Source organism: Schistosoma mansoni, chromosome 4 (genome assembly GCF_000237925.1).
Source record: "Schistosoma mansoni strain Puerto Rico chromosome 4, complete genome".
NCBI classification, from domain to species: domain Eukaryota; kingdom Metazoa; phylum Platyhelminthes; class Trematoda; order Strigeidida; family Schistosomatidae; genus Schistosoma; species Schistosoma mansoni.
Genome location: NC_031498.1, coordinates 29,477,527 through 29,497,298, shown reverse-complemented (window position 1 = coordinate 29,497,298; position 19,772 = coordinate 29,477,527). Strand labels below are relative to the sequence as shown.

The 19,772-nt window shown below is 35.4% G+C and overlaps 1 protein-coding gene across 1 annotated transcript in view; it reads right to left on the bottom strand.

Moving 5' to 3' along the window:
- Nucleotides 1-19,772, bottom strand: part of Smp_141410 (putative cell adhesion molecule) — a gene marked incomplete at its 3' end in the record, with an annotated part of 69,942 nt that overhangs the window by 5,628 nt on the left and 44,542 nt on the right. Inside the window, exon 11 of the mRNA XM_018797432.1 lies at nucleotides 38-313. Within this exon, the coding sequence (XP_018652474.1) occupies nucleotides 38-313 (276 nt within the window). The remainder of the gene's footprint in view (nucleotides 1-37; nucleotides 314-19,772) is intronic.

Below are 19,772 nucleotides of genomic sequence, written 5' to 3'. Positions count from 1 at the left end.
ACCGCTCCAATCACAGGTGGATTAGTTGTTACCCAACCAATTGAATTCGATGCATTACAGTAAACAGAATAAGATTTTCCTGGTACTGGATTAGAGATCATTAGTTTACCTAAGTGTTTATTGACATGTATACTTGTTTGATAACCACTAGTTTGTAATTTATCTTCAAGAGGTTGACTTGTAGTTGCATTATACCAGATAATCAAAGGTTTTGGATTTGCTTCAGCTTTACATGTAAATTCTAATATATTCTCATTAGTAATGAGATCAGTTGGTGATTCAATAATGACCGGTTTGCTGAAATGAATAGTCTCTTTGGAATTAGAAGTATTCAATGAAAATAAGGGATTAATATTGATAATAATGTAGAATGTTATTAAAATAATTCTGTACATTTTAGATAATAGTAATCTCATTAGATAAGACATGGAACATTGGATACTCATCCCATGAACCCATTGAATACAAAATATTAATCTGAAATAAAGAAAATAGACAATTTAACAATAGGTGATTGTAGAAGGATTAGTTTACTTGTCATTAATATTCCACAGTGAGTATAGTTTGTATCCAGGACGTGCGTTTCGTCCTATTTGTGACTCGTCAGCTGGATGTACCTGCATCACGAAGTTAATGTTCGTTCACTTCAGGAGTCTGAGATGCAAGTACAACCAGCTAACGAGTCTCAATTAGGATGAAATGTACATCCTGGATCCCACTGATAGCCACCACCTACCGTTGCTTACAAAGCTTGTTGCTTAAGGCAATATCGAGGCAATCCGCACAGTATGTACATGAGAACTAGTTATAACACATAGAAAAAATTAGAATAAATGAAGTAAAAATTTGAACCTGCAGCCCACTGGATATTCATCACATGAACTCATCGCATACAGAATATTAATCTGAAATAAGAAAATAGACAATTTAACAATATTTTCATAGTTGAAATCATGAGTCAATTGAAGCTAGACTACCAGGGAAAACCTGAAAACACTGGACGACCAACTCGTCCTATTATGGGACTCCTCAGCAGTGCGTGTCCACGATCCCGCCTCACGAGATTCGAACCCAGGACCTACCAGTAATTATAGAACTATTAATTTATTTGTCATCAATATTCCATAGTGTGTATAGTTTGTAAGTAGAAAAAAAACACATATGTAACCATATAATTAGATTTACTTAACAATCTGTATTTATAAGCAAAGATGGATGGTGGCTAGCAGTGGAATCCAGGACGTACGTTTCGTCCTATTCGGGACTCGTCAGCTGGGTGTACCTGGATCTTGGAGTTGATGTTCACTTCACGATTCTGAGATGCAAGTACACCCAGCTGAATACTTCCAAGTAGGACGAAACATACGTCCTGGATACTGCTGCTAGCCACCATTCATCTTTGCTTACAATGCTTGTGAATTAAGGCAATATCGAGGAAATACGCACAGTATGCGCATTTATCAATAAGAAATTGATTAATTGCAGTTGTAAACATCAATGGAAAGATTCAAATAAACAATACCAAGTGAATTTAGTCCATATTGTACTTAGTGAAAAATACTACCAATGAATAAAGAGAACCCAAATGAATCTCTTTTATTTAATGAATATAGAATATTTCTTGTGTATATTTGTTGAAAAAGCTTTTGGAAAGCACGACGGGGCCTCCGTGGGCGGTAAAAGAGACGAAACCTTTCCACACAATGAAAACCAGATGGTGCTTTCTCGAACATCAAAGTGACATGCTATCATTAGACGTTAGCATAAAGTCCTTCCTTGCGGATCAGCTGAATTATAATGATGTTATAGCTAACTCCAATATCTATAAATACTCATGATCTTCTGTACGTTTTTGATCCTTACTCAACAATCACTTTTCTTCTAATTTGTGACTGTAGAGTTCTAAACATCTAAGCGCCGTTAGTTATATATCGTATTCTACGTTAATCAAGTAGCAAACGTAAATATATATCATATCTATCCAATGATTGATTAGTACATTGTTTGTTTCATTATATTATCATATTCAACTAAATACATTTGTTTGAGTTTATCAATAGATTGACAATTGACATGTTTAAAATATTATTTAAAGTTGAATTCATGAGTCAATTGAAGCTAGACCACCATGGAAAACCTGGAAGCACTAGACGACCGTTTCATCCTATTGTTAGAATCCTAAGCAGTGCACATCCACGATCCTACGCTCGCACTCAAGATCGATAGGTCCTGGGTTCGAATCTTGCGGGTGCGGGATCATGGATGCGCACTGCTGTGGAGTTCCACAATAGAACGAAACGACCGTTCATTGCTTCCAGGTTTTCCATAGTGATCTAGCTTCAGTTAACTCATGAATTCAACAAATTCCACAAAACCCCTTCTGATATTATTTATTGCCATGTAAACACTATTGAAGTTATATAAATCCCAATGAAATTCTAAATAAACTATAAGTCGTACAAATTGCTTTTGTTGGCCAAATCACTTTGCTTTAAAACGACATTTAAAAGAGATAAAAACTTACTTTTATTAACGTTTATTTTACTTGAAATCATAATTAGTCAAATACCTATGTATATATACATACTCCAATAGTTGTTCGGCTAATGATCCCTTTACTAAAACCCCATTCAAATGGCAAAAAACAAAACAGCAAACGTTTATTCTTTGTTTCAATAAGCAAACAAAAATAACATCTTCACCAACCAAATTATCGACAATAATTACTGTAGTGAGCAGAACAAAACTGGGGATCATCGAATGTATTAAAGCAAGAATTACAGACTATCTCACTAAATTCTGATGACCAAACAGTAAATAGTTCATTTGCAAAATAACCATCAATTGTCTCAATCTTCATTGTTTCTTCTCTAATTTCATTGTTCATGCATTTTCCTACCGATTGCGCTTCGTTTCATTTCTCTCCTCATCGATCTTCTGCCAAAATACATTCTATGTCTGACCAACACCATATACTACTTATATGGATATAAGTAGACCACACCACATTACTATTAATTATAAGTATTAAAATATACATAAATTGTATCTACCTTTTCTAAGGTATAATAATTAGATACTGAGGGAAAGAGAGAGTCAGACAATGAATTCAGATTTTTTGGTTTGTTTAAATTTTTGTATCATTTTACATTTCAGTAGTATATTGAATATCTTTTAAACTTGAAATCATTTGGCATTTGGGTTTCTAATCTCTGTTTAAACGGATATGTATATAGTAGTATATAGTATGTATGCCTTCCAAATGCCCTGGCACGGTCAAGGGTGAGGACTCTTTGCTCTCTCTCTCTCTTCAAATGTTTTTATATGACCACGCATACACAACCACAAACAGGGAAGTCATGCTTAATACATACTCACCACATTACTGTTTACGAAATTGAGAGGATGAGAAGTGAATATCCGGCACTTTAATCAGGTTGGTGGATACGGAGGATCGATCTATGGGAGTTAGAAAACCCTGATTCCAAACCAATGATACCCATGGACTCCAGTATACTGATGCAACAAATGGTGTATGAATCAACTGTTGATCACCGTCTACAATGGGACCACATCTCCTCACGTCGCTCCATTGCCTTTTGAATTAGACCTTTAGATCGAAGGTCCTGAATTTCGCACCCTAAGTAAACCACCTGCTTCGGTTTGGGTACCTAGACAGCATCATAGCCCACACACAAACCAAGTGACTTGTGTGGTGCATATGTTTTCGGTACTCCTTTGTACTAATATTTATGTGTTCAAATAGATAAATAAATAAATAACGACGTAGAATATGCTGATGTGTGCGAAAATAAGTAGTATTGAGAAATCTATAAAAAAACCATATTTTTTTCAAAAAAGCTTTTTTCGGACGCTCTTACTGTCTATCTTAAAAGAATACTAGTTGGGGCCCTAATGATTCAGTGGTAGCTTATCAAGGTGTGAAACTGGGTGATACTGGTTCAAATCATACAACAAGCATTAGCTTCCTCAAAGTTACAGGTATGTTATAGTGACGAGTGGCAATTTGTGCAAAACTTTATTCAAATAGGATTTCTAACTGGTTACCATCACCAACACAACATCTCGAAATAACGATATGTTACGCAGAAAAAGAAGCATTTATCCAAGTCGAGAATTGAGGATTAGCGTTTTGATGATAATGTTAAACTTACATAGTTTGATGAGTTCAGTTTACATTCAGAAGGTGTTTGTTGGGTTAAAATTAAGTCAACGGACACGTATTCACCAATAATTAACGTCTGTTTATTGAAGCTACTTCATAATAAATACAAGTTTTCGGAACAAAGAATGTTAAACTCTGAAAGATTGATTTCAGTTAATATTATTATTAGCTTTGTAAGCGAAGATGGATAGTGACTAGTAGTGGAATCCAGTTTCACCCGCGTTTCGTCCTATTTGGGACTCGTCAGATGGATGTACCTGCATCTTAGAGTTGATGTTCACTCTGGGACTCCAACCCAGTGCCGCTGACTTCAAATGCCATCACGTTACCCACTCAGCTACTGAGTCCTAAAAGTCACTTGCTTGTGCAATGGGGTGAATTTTGATTTCACTTAGTATTGTTTGTTTGAATCTTCCCATTGTTATTTAGGACTGCAACTGGTCAGTCTCTATCCATCTTTGCTTATAATGCTTGTGAATTAAGGCTATATCAAGGTAATACGCACAGTATGCACATATGTCAATTAAAGACTGACCAGTTGAAGTCCTAAACGTCAATGGGAAGATTCAAAAAAACAATACTAAGTGTATTATTAGCTTTATTCAATATTATATTTTTGTTACAATATAGAATTTTCAACACAATGTATTTCAACAAGTTGCCGTTTCTTATTTCTTGATCTATCCTCAAGATAAATATTGAGTGGTTGCCAGTTAGTTGGTAGCAATCCAGGAATCAACATTTGGATAATATACATTCTTTTTGTTGTATATTGCCAGCAATCACGATATCTCGTTCCAAATAGGATGAAATGCACATCCTGGATTCCACTGCTAACCACTATCCATCTTTGCATATAGTGGTTGTAACTTAAGACAATATTGAGGCAATTTACACAGGATGCATATATTCTAACAAGAGACGGATCAATAACAGTCCTAAATAACAATGGTAAGATACAAGTACACAACACCATATATTAGTCATATATTTTTATCTTTCTAACTACCCTATACCACAATTATGGTAGAAGTTCAACTGTCTTAGATAAATTTTTGTACAACAATATGATCACAGTTGTTAAGAGACCATCATTACATACAATCACACACACACACATACACAAAATGCCAACATGATAAAATACACATACATACTGTTTCCTTCTTTTTTTTTCTTCACTCAAAACTTTTTTTTTTCATTTTGAATAACCAATTATCAAAACTTCTCATTGATCACCAAAACCAAAACAACAAACAAAAATTCAACATTTCTGATATTGATTGATTATAAGAAGTAGCCATTTTAATGTTTCATATTGGTTAACATGTCAATGTAGCACTTTTCTCCAGAAGAGCCTACTAGGTTTCAGCATTTTATATGGCTGGAAGGGGAGATGTCAGTTTTTGTCTTCGTTGTTGTTGTTGTTGTTGACATGATACTTACGTTTTTTCTTTTTCTTAAATCCAAATTTAAAAAATTCAAAGGTATATAGTCAGATCTATGAACTATTATTTATAGTAATATTAAACTGTAACGCATTGGACAGTATTTTGTGAAGTTTGTACATTTCAATTAAAAAAAAGATATCCTCAAGAAGAGATATTATAAAGACCGAAAGTCCTGGATCCAAATTCCGCAAATGGGATCGTGGATACGCATTGATGAGAAGTCTCACAATAGGATGAAAAGGCCGTTCAGTGCTTCCAGGTTTTCCATGGTGGTCGCTAACCCATGTATTCCAGCGGAGAAAGAAATCAGAAAGAAGCGCTGGAACTGAAAATGGCACAGATTGAGGAAATCACCCAACCGTGTCATAAAGCAAGCTCTCACATGGAACCCTCAAGGTCAAAGTAGAAGAGGAAGATCAAAGAACACATTACGCAGGGAAATGGAGACAGATATGCGAAGAGTGAACAACAACTGGATAGGACTAGAAAGGAATGCCTAGGACGGGGTGGGTTGGAGAATGCTGATCGGTAGCCTATGCCCGATTGGAGATAACAGGCGTAAGTAAGTAAGTTTGTTAGGATATGTGTATCTTAACTGGTTACTTGAATATTGACTTTTTCTTTTAAGTTTAAGTAAATGTGTATTGTAATTAGCAAAAGAATTTAGTGACCACATTTTTTTTACAAACAAAATGAGTTTCAGGGTGAACAAGAACACCATGATTAAGTTAAACTCAGTTAGTAAGTGCCAATTCTCAATATAGTTGATAATAAACTACTTTCGTTATTTTGTTGTTATTATTTTACATGGAAGGTAGAGATTTCTACTGAATATGACTTTGTCCAAGGTATTTCACGATGAACTACTTCTTTAACTGAGACAAGTTTATGTCTCAAATTTAATCCCTTACATTTATTTTATTTTATTTAAACACATAAATATTGGTAAAAAGGGGAACCAGATATATATGCGTCACACAAATCTGATGTGATGTGTGTGGGGGGTGTAATACTGCCCAGGTGCACAAACTAAAGCAAGTGGTTTGGTTAAAGAGCCATACTCAGAACCTTCGACCTAAAGGTCTAATACACAAGGCAGTGGGGCATCGTAAGGAGATGTAGTTCCATGACAACTCGTGACCAACGATTGATTCATATGCCATTTGTTCCCTCACGATACTGGAACCCATGTTCACCATTGGTTTGAAATCAGGATTTTCCAACCCCCCTAGGTGAACTTTCCGTGTTCACCAAACCGGTTAAAGCGCCGGATATTCACTTTTCGTCCTCTGAATTTCGTAAACAACAGTAATGTCACGAGAAGGCAGTGAGTAGGACTTCCTTGACAGAGGCTATGTGAGAGCATTTCGAGAGAGAGAACGAACTTTTCCCACTCTCGGCCAAACCAGGGCATCCCTTATAAATAGAAACTAACATCATACTCATTATACTGGTTGTTGGCTATCTGGATTCAATGCCTTATTGGATAATGCATTGACATTTAAACGTTGAATACTAGATTCGAACTTCAGGGAGAACATCAACACTATAGTTTATATACATCCAGCTGATAACCATTGAATAAGACGGAACATATTTTTCTCTTTTAATTCTGAAATTAAAATTATAGTAAATACTGAAAAAGTTAACTAAACAAAAGTACTTCTTTCACACTCAAGAATCATTATGAAGATGTCTATAAACTTCTACTTATATATAAGTATCCAATATAAACCCTGTTTATGACAAATTGTAAACATTCTTAAGAATATTTCATCTTCAATGAATACTTATATCAATCAGATTTTATTGAATAAAAAGTTCAATAAGAATGAAGTGAAAGAACCCCCACCCCCCTAACCCCTCACCCACCCTCCAAATAGGTGTTACCATGGGATTCTGAGTAAAGAATTTAGTACTTTTTCTTCTTTCTTTTTCTAAGATGAGATTCGTTTCTCGGATAACATAGGAAACAATCTAACTAACTACTTCAATATGTATATGTATATTCAATGTAATATGAGTCACTTATCACTTGCAAAATAAAGTAAGTTAGTTACAACAAATGTATTTTTTATATTATCTAAATAAGATGAACATGATTTTTGTCCTTTGATTTGTTTGTTTCTAATCTGATTCACTTTTTTTTAAAGTCTTATGAATAAATGTCAATGATATGGAAATGTCATTTGTCTAGTTACTTACCTAGGTATCTATGAAATGAGGTAATAATAATAATCTTGCATAACATGGTTATTGATATTATTATTATTCGTTTTTTTTCTTTTTTGTAATTCTTCTGGAAACATGTCTTAGTAACAATCATGTATATATTATTTCTATGGAGAGAAAGAGAGAGAGGGGGGATGGAGGGAGGGAGGTAGAGACAGAGAAACAGGGGAAACAAAACAAAGTTTTCATCCTAAACAAACAGATTACTCAGTAAGAAATCATCATATATACCTATATCTATCATTTAAGGATAAGTTACAATCTTAATAAACCTTTTGGGAATTTAAACACCTTTTTTTGTATTTTGTAATAAGTTTTAAAATATATTCCAAAAAAAAAGAAAAAAAATTGGAGAAAACACCCCCCAATAATAGAGGAAAAAGTGTCCTGAAGTAACTTATTTTAATAGTTTATTCTTGAGGGAATTGTTGGGATGATCCTGCAAATTTCTTGCAATAGACATGACAAGCTCAGGAAACATTAAGAAGTATTATTATCCAATTATCGTTTGATTAGAAGTTTTGCTAGAAAGTCACATGTAGAGGTTCTGATTGACTGATTACTATACTGTTACTATGTTTAGTAATATTCTAGAATTTTCAGGAAAACTCAAGGACTTTTAAAATATTATAAAAACCTTATATCTTCTGTACATAGATGAACCGTTGGAGTAAAGTGTTTCTCGCATATTTTGCGCCTTTTCTCTCGTGTCCAAGTGGTTGTGTAGATTTAGCTCGGAGGGTTAGAAGACTAACTTCGGATCAGAGTATAGTGTTCAATCAGCAAGACTTATCAGGAATAAATAAACAGTGTGACATTCTACATTTATTGCTTATTATCAACTAATAATATTGATTATACAAATAATGATATCTCAATAGAGTGTAACTACAACTTCATGAAAGATTTAATTCATTCATTGTAGGTTCATACATAGTATCTAGGGTAACTTTGTTGTTATATTACGACAAACGGATAGAAGTTGAATATAGGGATTATACTACATCTTATTTCAATGTCAGTCAGTCAGCTACAACTTAGAATCAGGCACATATATGCATCGGTCCAAGTTGCCATACCTCGTTAGCACAACAAGATCAACATCAAATTCATAGAAGTAGTTAATTTAGTGGTGGTAGTACATAAAAGAAAGATTGTATATAAAGATATAGTACAGGGAGAAAGATAGATATGAAGCAATGTTAATCTCACAGTTTAAGAGAAGATAAAGAGTGTATACACCTACACCATTGTGATCGATTCTGAGCTATGTCATACACAGTCTCCAACCATTGGTTACGATAGTCACGCGAACCCCAACCAGGTAGTCTGAATCTGCCAACATGGCTCAGACTAGAAGTTAATGACTTTGTGGACTGATGCCACGTTTTGGTTTGGCCACTCCTAAATCTCTTCCAACCATCGCCAATACTAGTCAACATAGCGCGTCGTGGTAATCGGTGTTCAGGCATACGTAACATGTGATCCAATGCTATGTAGATGATATGAGTTCAATGCACAACTGAATTATGGGTATACATCACTAAGAAGTTCAATTCTTTATGGTCTTCCGTAATACCATCTAAATAAACTATAATTCACTATAAACTATGTATGGTATTCTTCAAATTACTTTTGTAATGCATTTTTCAACAAGACTTTGGAAGAAATGATTAATGATTATACTGTTCCTATGAATATCGATCAAATTAACATTTACCTATATGTTGCCCAGAAATACTTCTTTTTTTAAAATAACAATACAGTAAAATAAACTACTAAATGAATCAATCAATTTGTCAAACTTCTACAAGAACATACTATTGTATCCCGAAGAGAATTAGGAATGGTAAAGTTTGAGGACTATTTATGGACCAATATGGTATGTATATTTCCTATTGTATAATTGTTAAGTAACTTAACTATTCATATTCGTGTCCTTCTTATTATAAGCTTCATTTTGACTTATGGACTATTATTATACGATTTACCATTCTTGAGTTATCCCTAGTCCATTAATTACTGTCTCCCACATTCACAGACACGTCTTGCCAAATCTTGTACAAATGTTCTTTTCAATTTTATGGTACGATGTGGTCAGTTTGTTTGGTATATATACCCAGTATGTTTGAGAATAATGATTCATATTGCAGAGGCTGTTATTGGTGTTCTAGACTTAACTGGCTGGGCTAGGCAGATGGCAGAACTGATAAGTACTCAAGACTGCTCGTACGGTTTTCGTGTGTCACAGTCCCAATCGATAATTCGCTGCTCTCTGATTAGCGGGGATTATCACGTTCATATATTAAACAAGGCGCGCACTCACTCAATTGATATAACACATACAAACAGTCTTAATTTGTGTCAAATAGAGTGAATACCTTCAAGGTGAATAATCTATGGTTAACTTATACAAAACTTATCAAGTTAACCTTGTAGATTTTCTGATATATTCACAGCAGAGTTCCTAAGTAATATGAAGATGTTTAATGACATGAATATATCAGACAATATAACGATTAGTAAGTCTAAAGAGTCTAACAACATTAAATAGTTAATATCATGAGTCAAGTGAAGCTAGACCACTATGGAAAACCTGGGAGCACTGCACGCCCAACTCGTCCTATTGTGGGACTCCTCAGCAGTGCGCATCCACAATCCCGCTTCTCGAGATTCGAACCCAGGATCTAGCAGTCTTGCACCAGAGCACTTAACCGATAGGTAATTCCTGGAGTTCTAGTGAGAAGTCGTGGCCAGTGGAGCTAATCCATGTCAGGTAGAGACAGGAATCTACCTCAGTACAATGGAAGTTGGTCGCGCAATTTCATGGATTGGTTGAGGTTAGACATTAACACCATTGGATGCCGGCTTAGTGGTCTATCGGTTAAGTGCTCTGGCGCGAGACTGGTAGGTCCTGGGTTCGAATCCCACGAGGCGGGATCGTGGATGCACACTGCTGACGAGTCCCACATTGGGATGAGTTGGGCGTGCAGTGCTTCCAGGTTTTCCATGGTGGTTTAGCTTCAATTGACTCATGATCTTACCTATATAAAGTTACTAAAATCTGCACAAAACCCCCTTGTGATATCTAAAAATAATCCACTACGTGAATACTAAGCTACATTATTCAATTATGAAGGAGTATACAATCAACCAATCAAATTGTAAAAAATTATACCCCAGTAACAATATTTCGAACTGTATTACCATGTTACACGAGTATAGAACATTTTACTTCAAAAAAGAGCATCAGTCTGTTTACACACCTTGGCATAGACCTGAGATTTATTAACGATTGGGAAATATTTCACATAACCTTTTCTTTATTTTTGGTTAGTGGGACAAGAGTTAAAAACCATTTCCTTAAATCAATTACCAATTATCTTATTTGTTAATCCAATTATTAAAAATCAACTGAAGTTAAGAGTGATTGCGCTGAATATGATTACCCGAAGTTTGTGCTGATGATGTCATTCAGAAGGACAATGAAAGCTCCACGACCGAACCATCCAGCTCAGAAAACAAAACTCCATCAAAAAAACTGTTATTAATGATTTGCATAACCTTATAAATGTTGCTAGGTAATTTACCAAAGTAATCCTTCTTATAACAAAGTAGTTAATCTTGAGCAAAAATGTTTGATTGAATCAGTGAAGTACAATTTACTACAAATCTGCAATGAACTGAGCCCCCAAAGGCCCAGGTACGGTCGAGGGTGAGGAGAGACAGCTATTCATCTCCAGATGCTCTCATATGACCACGTGCATACAACCACAAACAGGGAAGTCATACTCACTACATTCTCATGACATTACTGTTGTTTACGAAAATTAAGAGAACGAAAAGTGAATGTACGGCATTTTATTCAGGTTGGTGGATACGGGGACCCATATAGGAGAGTTACAAAACCCTGATTCCAAACCAATGATGTACATAGGCTCAGGTATCCTGATGCGACAAATGGTGTACGAATCAGCTGTTGCTCACCAGCTACCATGGAAATAAATCTCCTTACGTTGCTTCACTGTCTTGTGGATCAGACCTTTAGGTCGAAGGTTCCGAGTGTGACCCCCTAAAAAAACAACCTGTTTCGGACTTGGCACCTAGGCAGTATCACAGCCCACACACAAATTAATTGACTTGTGTGGCGTATATATATATTCGGTGCCCCTTTTTACCAATATTCATGTGTTCAAATAAATAAATAAATAAACCAGTTCATGATAAAAACTAAATCCTTTTAATTATTCGAGTACAATGTGTCACACATTACTAAAGAAACACTTTGTAACAAATAATATTATAGGGGGGTTTTCTGTGGAGATTTTAAGTAATTTTTTATATATACTTGAAATCATGAGTCAATTGAAGCTAGACCACCGTAGACAACCTGGAAGCAATGGACGGCCATTTAGTCCTGAAAACATTGGTGAAATGGTTTCTCAACTTCGTGGATTGGTTGAAGTTAGACATTAACACCGTTGGATGCCGGCTCAGTGGTCTATCGGTCAAGTGCTCTGGCGTGAATTTGGTAGGTCCTGGGTTCGAATCTCGCGAGGCGGGATCGTGGATGCGCACTGGTGAGGAGTCCCACAGTCGGACGAAACGGCCGTCCAGTGCTTCCAGGTTTTCTACGGTGGTCTAGCTTCAATTGATTCATGATTTCAAGCACATATAAATAATATTATATTTTAGACTATGATAACCATTGGAATTGGAAACATATGAGAGTACTAGATACCTGTTTTAGACGTAAGACAGAGTTCCAGTCAGAGTCATGGACTCACATTTGAGAACAGTACTATGCCAGAACAAAACAATCACTCAACCTTTACTTATTTTCATTAATACACAAACTAATGTCATTTATTGATGAGAATTTTCCATAGAAAAAAAACAAAAACAAACAATATTAGGCTGAAAAATAACCTCAGTACAAAGTATTTCAAAAAGCTTCCGTTCCTTTCTTCCTCCACGATCCTCAAGATAAATATTCAGTGATTGCCAGTTAGAAGTTAGCAGCCCAGTCAATCGACATCTGAATGATGTACATTCTTTTTGCTGTATATTACCAGGAACTACGATATCTCTGATTGGGCCTCTGTAACTTGCATAACGAGAATTTGTACACTTTTTAGAAACTCACCTGAATAGGTTGTGCGATTAATAGCCATAATCATGTATTAAAACAAACAAAATTAGGTAACTTGTTGAGACATCTAGATGGCAGGAACAAGTAACGACATGAGAAGAATGAACAAAAGTTGGATAGAACTAAAAAACAAGACTCAGAACAGAGTGGGTTGGAGAATGCTGGTCGGCGGCCTATGCTCCATTGGGGGTAACAGGCGTAAGTAAGTAAGTAAGTAAATAAGTAAGGAAGTAAGGAAGGGAGAAAGGAAGGAAGGAACAAGTAGCCCAGATGTTTAAGCAGTCCGCCAATTTATTACATAGAACACACTAAATTTATGACCTAACTATTATGAATCATTCATTCAATCAAATTATTATTTACTTTATTGTTTATCTAAATTTTAGATTTTCATATCCTGATAAAGTAATTTGTTGTTTATGTGTATACTTTATAAAAAAACTTCCCGATTTTTCTAATTTTTCTAAAGAAAATAAACCAGAAGACACTTTCAAATGAACAATTTACAAAACCTCCACCTGAAGCCCTTATGAGGATACTATCGATCTCAAGCGCTTATAAAGGATAAAGGGTTGGGCATAGGGTTAGCAACCTTATCCCGCAGAAAACTAAGTCGCCAAGTGTTGGGGTGATCCTGAAAATTCCTTGCAACAGACGTGACAAACTAGGGAAACATTAAGAAGTAATCTATCCAATCAGCTTCCGATTAGAAGTTTTGCTAGAAATATCACGAAAATGAAAAGTCACATGGAGAGTTTCTGATTGGCTGATTACTACACCGCTACTATGTTTAGTAGCATTCCAAAATTTTCAGGAAAACCCAAGGACTTCTAAAATACTATAAAAAACCCATATTTTCTGTACATAGATGAACCTTCGAAGTAAAGTGTTTCTCGCATATTTGAGACTTTTCTCTAGTGTTCAATTGGCTGTGTAGTTCTAGCTCGGGGATTACGAGACTAACTTATGATTCGAGTATAGTGTTCAATCAGCAAGACTTATCACCAAGAAAACACGTTAACTAGAAGAAGTACTTATACATATTTTCCATATCCTATTACTAACATTTTAAAGAAACAACTAAATGTATACATACCATTTCTTATTCTTAGATTAGATACTTATGAATACATTTAGTAATAGACGATAGTTAAAGTGTTGTTTTTCAGAGATGTATTCAAATTGATGGGTGCTAAGTTCGAGACTTAGTATTAATATCTGAATGGAAGTGAATTAATGTAAACTGCTAAGCATAGACGATAGTTAAAGTGTCGTTTTTCTACTTCAATCAAAGAAAAACAACAAAGATGTCTGACTGATATTTACAACAGCAACAACCACAAAATTCATGTAACCTCAATGACAAGATATATTACTACTACTGGTTATTATAGAAATATAATAATCATTATAATTAAGAAAAGATGGATAGTGGCTAGTAGTAGAATCCAGTTTGACGCGCATTTCATCCTATTTGGAACTCGTCAGCCGGATGTACCTGCATCTCAGAGTTGATGTTCACTCTGGGACTCACTCGAACCCAGTAACTTTCGCTTCAAACATCATCGCGTTATCCACTCGGCCACTGACTCCTGATAGCCACTTACTTGTGCGATGAATTTATCATTATAATTAATAATAATACTAACCAAATAACTAGCTGTAAATCAGTAACTAGAATGTTTTGTGGCAATCGAATCGCCGAATCATATAAACTCCAAATGATGATACCACTATATCCCTAGTTATATTACATACAAACACATGAATAAGAATGAAATATGATATGTACTGTAAATAGTTAAAAAAAAGATAACAGTGAAAGGAGAGAGAAAAGATTTAAAAAAGAAACTACTGTCTATAATTTCCGTACATCTTTGAAAAGAAAAACCATAGTGACAAATGTAGTTTTATTACTTATCTTCATGTACTTTTATTTCTCTTCCTCCCTCCCCCTCCCTCTCTCTCTCTCTCTATATATATATATATATATGTATATGTACTTACATTATACAGTACTGTATTTGTATGTAACTATGATACTAAAAAAAATTGGTCATTAATATCTTTTGGATGTCACATTTTAAAAAAAGAGGGGGGGGGGACGCATCAAGCATTCAAACCGTTATATAGATGTATATGTATATATGTATATACATTAACATGTTATAATATCCTTTTTTTCCCAAACGTTTCGGTTATCATAATTAATCAAGATAAGTAAACCAATCTTTACAACCTATATGATGATAATGATAATGATATTAATAATAATAATAATAATAATAATAATACTAAAATAAGAAAATCTATAAACTGAAGGAAACTATTTTATGTTCCATGTTCATTTTCTACACACACACACACACGCGTACTAAAGTGTTTCCAAGGGGCGAAATAAAAAAGAGATAAATAGTTCCAAGATATAAAATTAATTAATCATTTCACAGTTAATAAATATAACAACTAAATTAAATAATTTGATTATTCTTTGAAATGGTTAATCTTTGGACATGTTCTACGAATATCGTCTCAGAGAATTCCACGTCGTACATTATTTGCCAACGGTGGGACTGGTTGGAAAAAGCGGAGAGATGGTCAGTGTATGACATGGTGTGGTGGTATGAAAGAAAACTGCAAAGGACTGGCTTCTGTTGGTCCTTCACGACTCCATGGTTGGGGTCCAAGAGATGGCGCAACACAGTGGCTAGAGACGTTATCAGATATGGCTCAGAATAGAAGCCAGTGGCGATCCTGCTCTAACCTTTATTTGCTTTCTTCATAAAGAGTAGTCATAACCTCCTTAAGTGAAATAGTTCTTCTGGTTGTACATTTCGGCTTCCCTCATCATTATCCTTTTTTAATATGCATCTTTCATTGTTTTGTGTGGAGCATATATATCTGGTGCCCCATTGCACCAATATTTATGTGTTTAAATAAATAAAATATGGTTAATTTCAGATTTCTAGGAGGATACTACTGATACATATTCATATTTCAAGTAGTATATAACAATTTTTGTGTTTTATGAATTAGAATAAATTTTAGAATTGGATTTCATTATAATAAGTATGTTAACTTTTTAGATTATTTAAATTTGAAGATTGTTTTTATCATGAATTTATGTCAACTGAAAAATCATTGACAATCTAGACAAGTGTATTATAAGATTATTTTGGTTTGCAATGATTTTTTCTACTTGATACCAACCCACGAATAAGCTGGTATGGTTGAGGGTAAGGAGAGACAGCTCTCGATCTCCAAATACTCTCACATGGCCACGTACATACAACCACAAACAATCAAATCCTACTCATCACATTCTCACCACATTGTTGTTTATGAGATTGAAAGGACGAAAAGTGACTGCATGGCAATTTAATCAGATTGATGGATACATGAACTGATCTAAAGGAGTTGAAAAATCCTGATTCCAAACCAATGGTTCACATAGGTTCAAGTATCCTAAAGGAATAAATGTGGTATTAATCAATCATTGGTCACCAGCTACCATGGGACTACATCTCTTCACGATGCCCACTGCCTTGTGGATAAGATCTTTAGGTCGAAAGCTCCGTGTGTGGCCCCCTAAGAAAACCACCTGTTTCGGTTTGGGCAGCCGGACAGTATCATAGCCCTCACACAAATTAACTGAGATTTGTGTAGCGCATATGTATCTTGTGCCCATTTGTACCAATATTTATGTGTTTAAATAAAATATTAAAAAAAATCAGTATTGTATTGAATAGACATTTTGACATAATTTAATACTTCCCAGTGGTACATATTCATCACTGTACACTAGACTGAACACAAACTGTTTTGATGTGCACTCTTAAAACTTCTCATACTACGAGTTAGTTGTTAATAGCTTCATATTCCACAGTTGTTTGCCAGCTGTTCTTATTCTATAATAGAAACCGTCAATGGAACTATTTATTTATTATTTACTTAAACACATAAATATTGGTACAAGGAAGCACCAGATACATATGCACCTCACAAATCTCATTCGATTTGCTTGAGGGCTGTGATAGTGCCCAGGTGCCCGAACTGAAGTAGGTGGTTTTCTTAGGGGGCCACATACGGAGCCTTTGACCGAAAGATCTGATTCACAAGGCAGTGGAGCATCGTGAGGAGATGCAGTCCCATGGTAGCCGGTGATCAACGATTGATTCGTATGCCATTTGTTCCCTCAGGATATTGGAGCCCATGTGCACCATTGGTTTGGAATCAAGGTTTTCCAACTCCCCTAGGTGGACTCGCCTTATCCACCAATCCGGTTAAAGCGCCGGACCGCCGCCTTTCGTCCTCTCAGTTTCGTAAACAACACCTGTGGCACGAGAAGGCAGTGAGTAGGACTTCTCTGGTAGAGGCTATATATTCGCTGGTTATGTGAGAGCATTTGGAGAGGGAGAGCGGACTCTCCCCACTCTCGGCCGTACCAGGGCATTCGGGGGCCAATGGAACTATACCTAACAACAAAGTCTATTTATTTAAAAAAACATTTTCAGAGATGAAATAATTTTACGAATTATTAGTCCTAACTATAAACTAATATATAATGGTTATTTTCATTCTTAACAGATGAATTTCATTTATCATGTTACTACAAGTTATATAACAGGGAAGTCGGACATTCATCTATCTAAAAGACGTTTCATAAATCACATTCCTACATAATATCAATGGGATTCAGTCAGTACTGACAATTTGAATTCAGTATATTTGATTCGATAAGTGTTTAGTTCGAGTCTTCTTTCCAGAATGTAGATATATCTAGCTGGAAAGTTTAAAATGTAACAAAACACACGATCCATATTATACTCTTTACCAAAATATATACAAACTGAACTCTTCTAACAACAAGGAGATATAGAAGAGGGTTAGGGGTGGCGAAACTGAAACATGTCATCAGTGCTTGAAGTCACTAACTTGTGGCCTTGATCATGTTAGTAGATGCAGACTAGTTATTTGGGGTCAGCGCGACTATCGTAACCAATGGTTTGAGACTGTATGTGACATGGCTCAGAATCGATCACAATGGCGCAGGTGTATACACTCTTTATCTTCTCTTAAACTGTGAGATTAAAATTACTTCATATCTGTCTTTCTTCCTATATTATATCCTTATATACACTCTTTTTTTTATATAACCACCACTAAATTAACTACTTCTATGAATTTGATGTTGATCTTGTTGTGCTAACGAAGTATGGCAACTTGGACCGATGTATATATGTAGACCTCTAGATCAAAGGCTCCGGGTGTGGCCTCCTAAGAAAACCACCTGTTTCGGTTCGAGCACCTGGTCAGTATCCCAGCTCTCACACAAATCGTATTTGATTTGTGTGGCGCATATGTATCTGGTGCTCCTTTGTATCAATGTTTATGTGTTCACATAAATAAATAAACAGTTGACTTAAAAATAAATCCAACTTTTAGTTCGGTAATCTTTTATTATTTGAAATAGATTGGATTAGCTTATTGAGTTAAAAACCTTTTATTTTAAATGAAATCGATGAGATTTTACAAATACAGATACAGATACAGGTCATCCAGTGCTTCCAGGTTTTCCTTGGTGGTCTAGATTCAATTGACTCACGGTTTCAACTGTGAAAATACTAAATCTCCACAAAAAACCCCTTTTGAAATACAGATAATTCCCATTTAAACATTATGAAGTAAAAAGCACAAAACTTAGCGAAGTTACCTCTTTTCAACGAATTTATTATCAAAGTGTACAATCGTATATAAATATATGAAAGATTTCTTTTTGTTAAAGTACTAATTCCGTCAGGTAATGTGAACATGAATAACCAAGATGATGTAATAGAATGATTGCAATACTAGATTACGTAATATGAGTAATTACAATAGATTTAGTGAATATAATACGATGATTAAAATGACTAAAATGCTTTCTGTTACCATAATTAAAGGTCATTAAAGGTCATAGGGGTGTGAAAATAAATCAGGTGATATGATGAGTATTCATGAATAAAGTAACGAGAATATAAGACATAAATAAAGGGGAATGCAGTTATTATAATACAATATATATACGATTATCAGAAGGGGTTTTGTGGAGATTTAGTAGCAGTGACCAGTGGAGTTCAAAACCACGTCTGTTGTGAGATAGGAACTCACTGATGACAATTGGTGAATGGTTGCTCAACTTCGTGGATCAGTTGAAGTTAGACATTAACACCGTTGGATGCCAGCTCAGTGGTCTATCGGTTAAGGGCTTCGGCTCGAGACTGGTAGGTCCTCGGTTCGAATCTCGCGAGAGCGGGTTCGTGGATGCGCACTGCTGAGGAGTCCCATAATAGGACGAGTTGGCCTTCCAGTGTTTCCAGGTTTTCCATGGTGGTCTAGCTTCAATTGACTCACGCTTTCATATATACGATTGTATAGCTTGATAATAAGTTTTTTGAAAAGAGATCTCTTCATTGAACTTCGTGGTTTTAATTTTTAACATATTCTTCTTCTATAGCTGAAATCATGAGTTAATTGAAGTTAGACCACCATGGAAAACCTGGAAGCACTAGACGACCAACTCATCCTATTGTAGGACTCCTCAGCAGTGCTCATCCACGAACCCGCCTCTCAGGATTCAAACCCAGAATCTATCAGTCTCGCGCGTGAGCGCTTAACCCCTAGAACCACTGAGCCGGCATCCAACGGATGTTGATGTCTAACTTCACCCAATCCACAAAATTCTTCATCCTTATTATTTCACATTAATTCA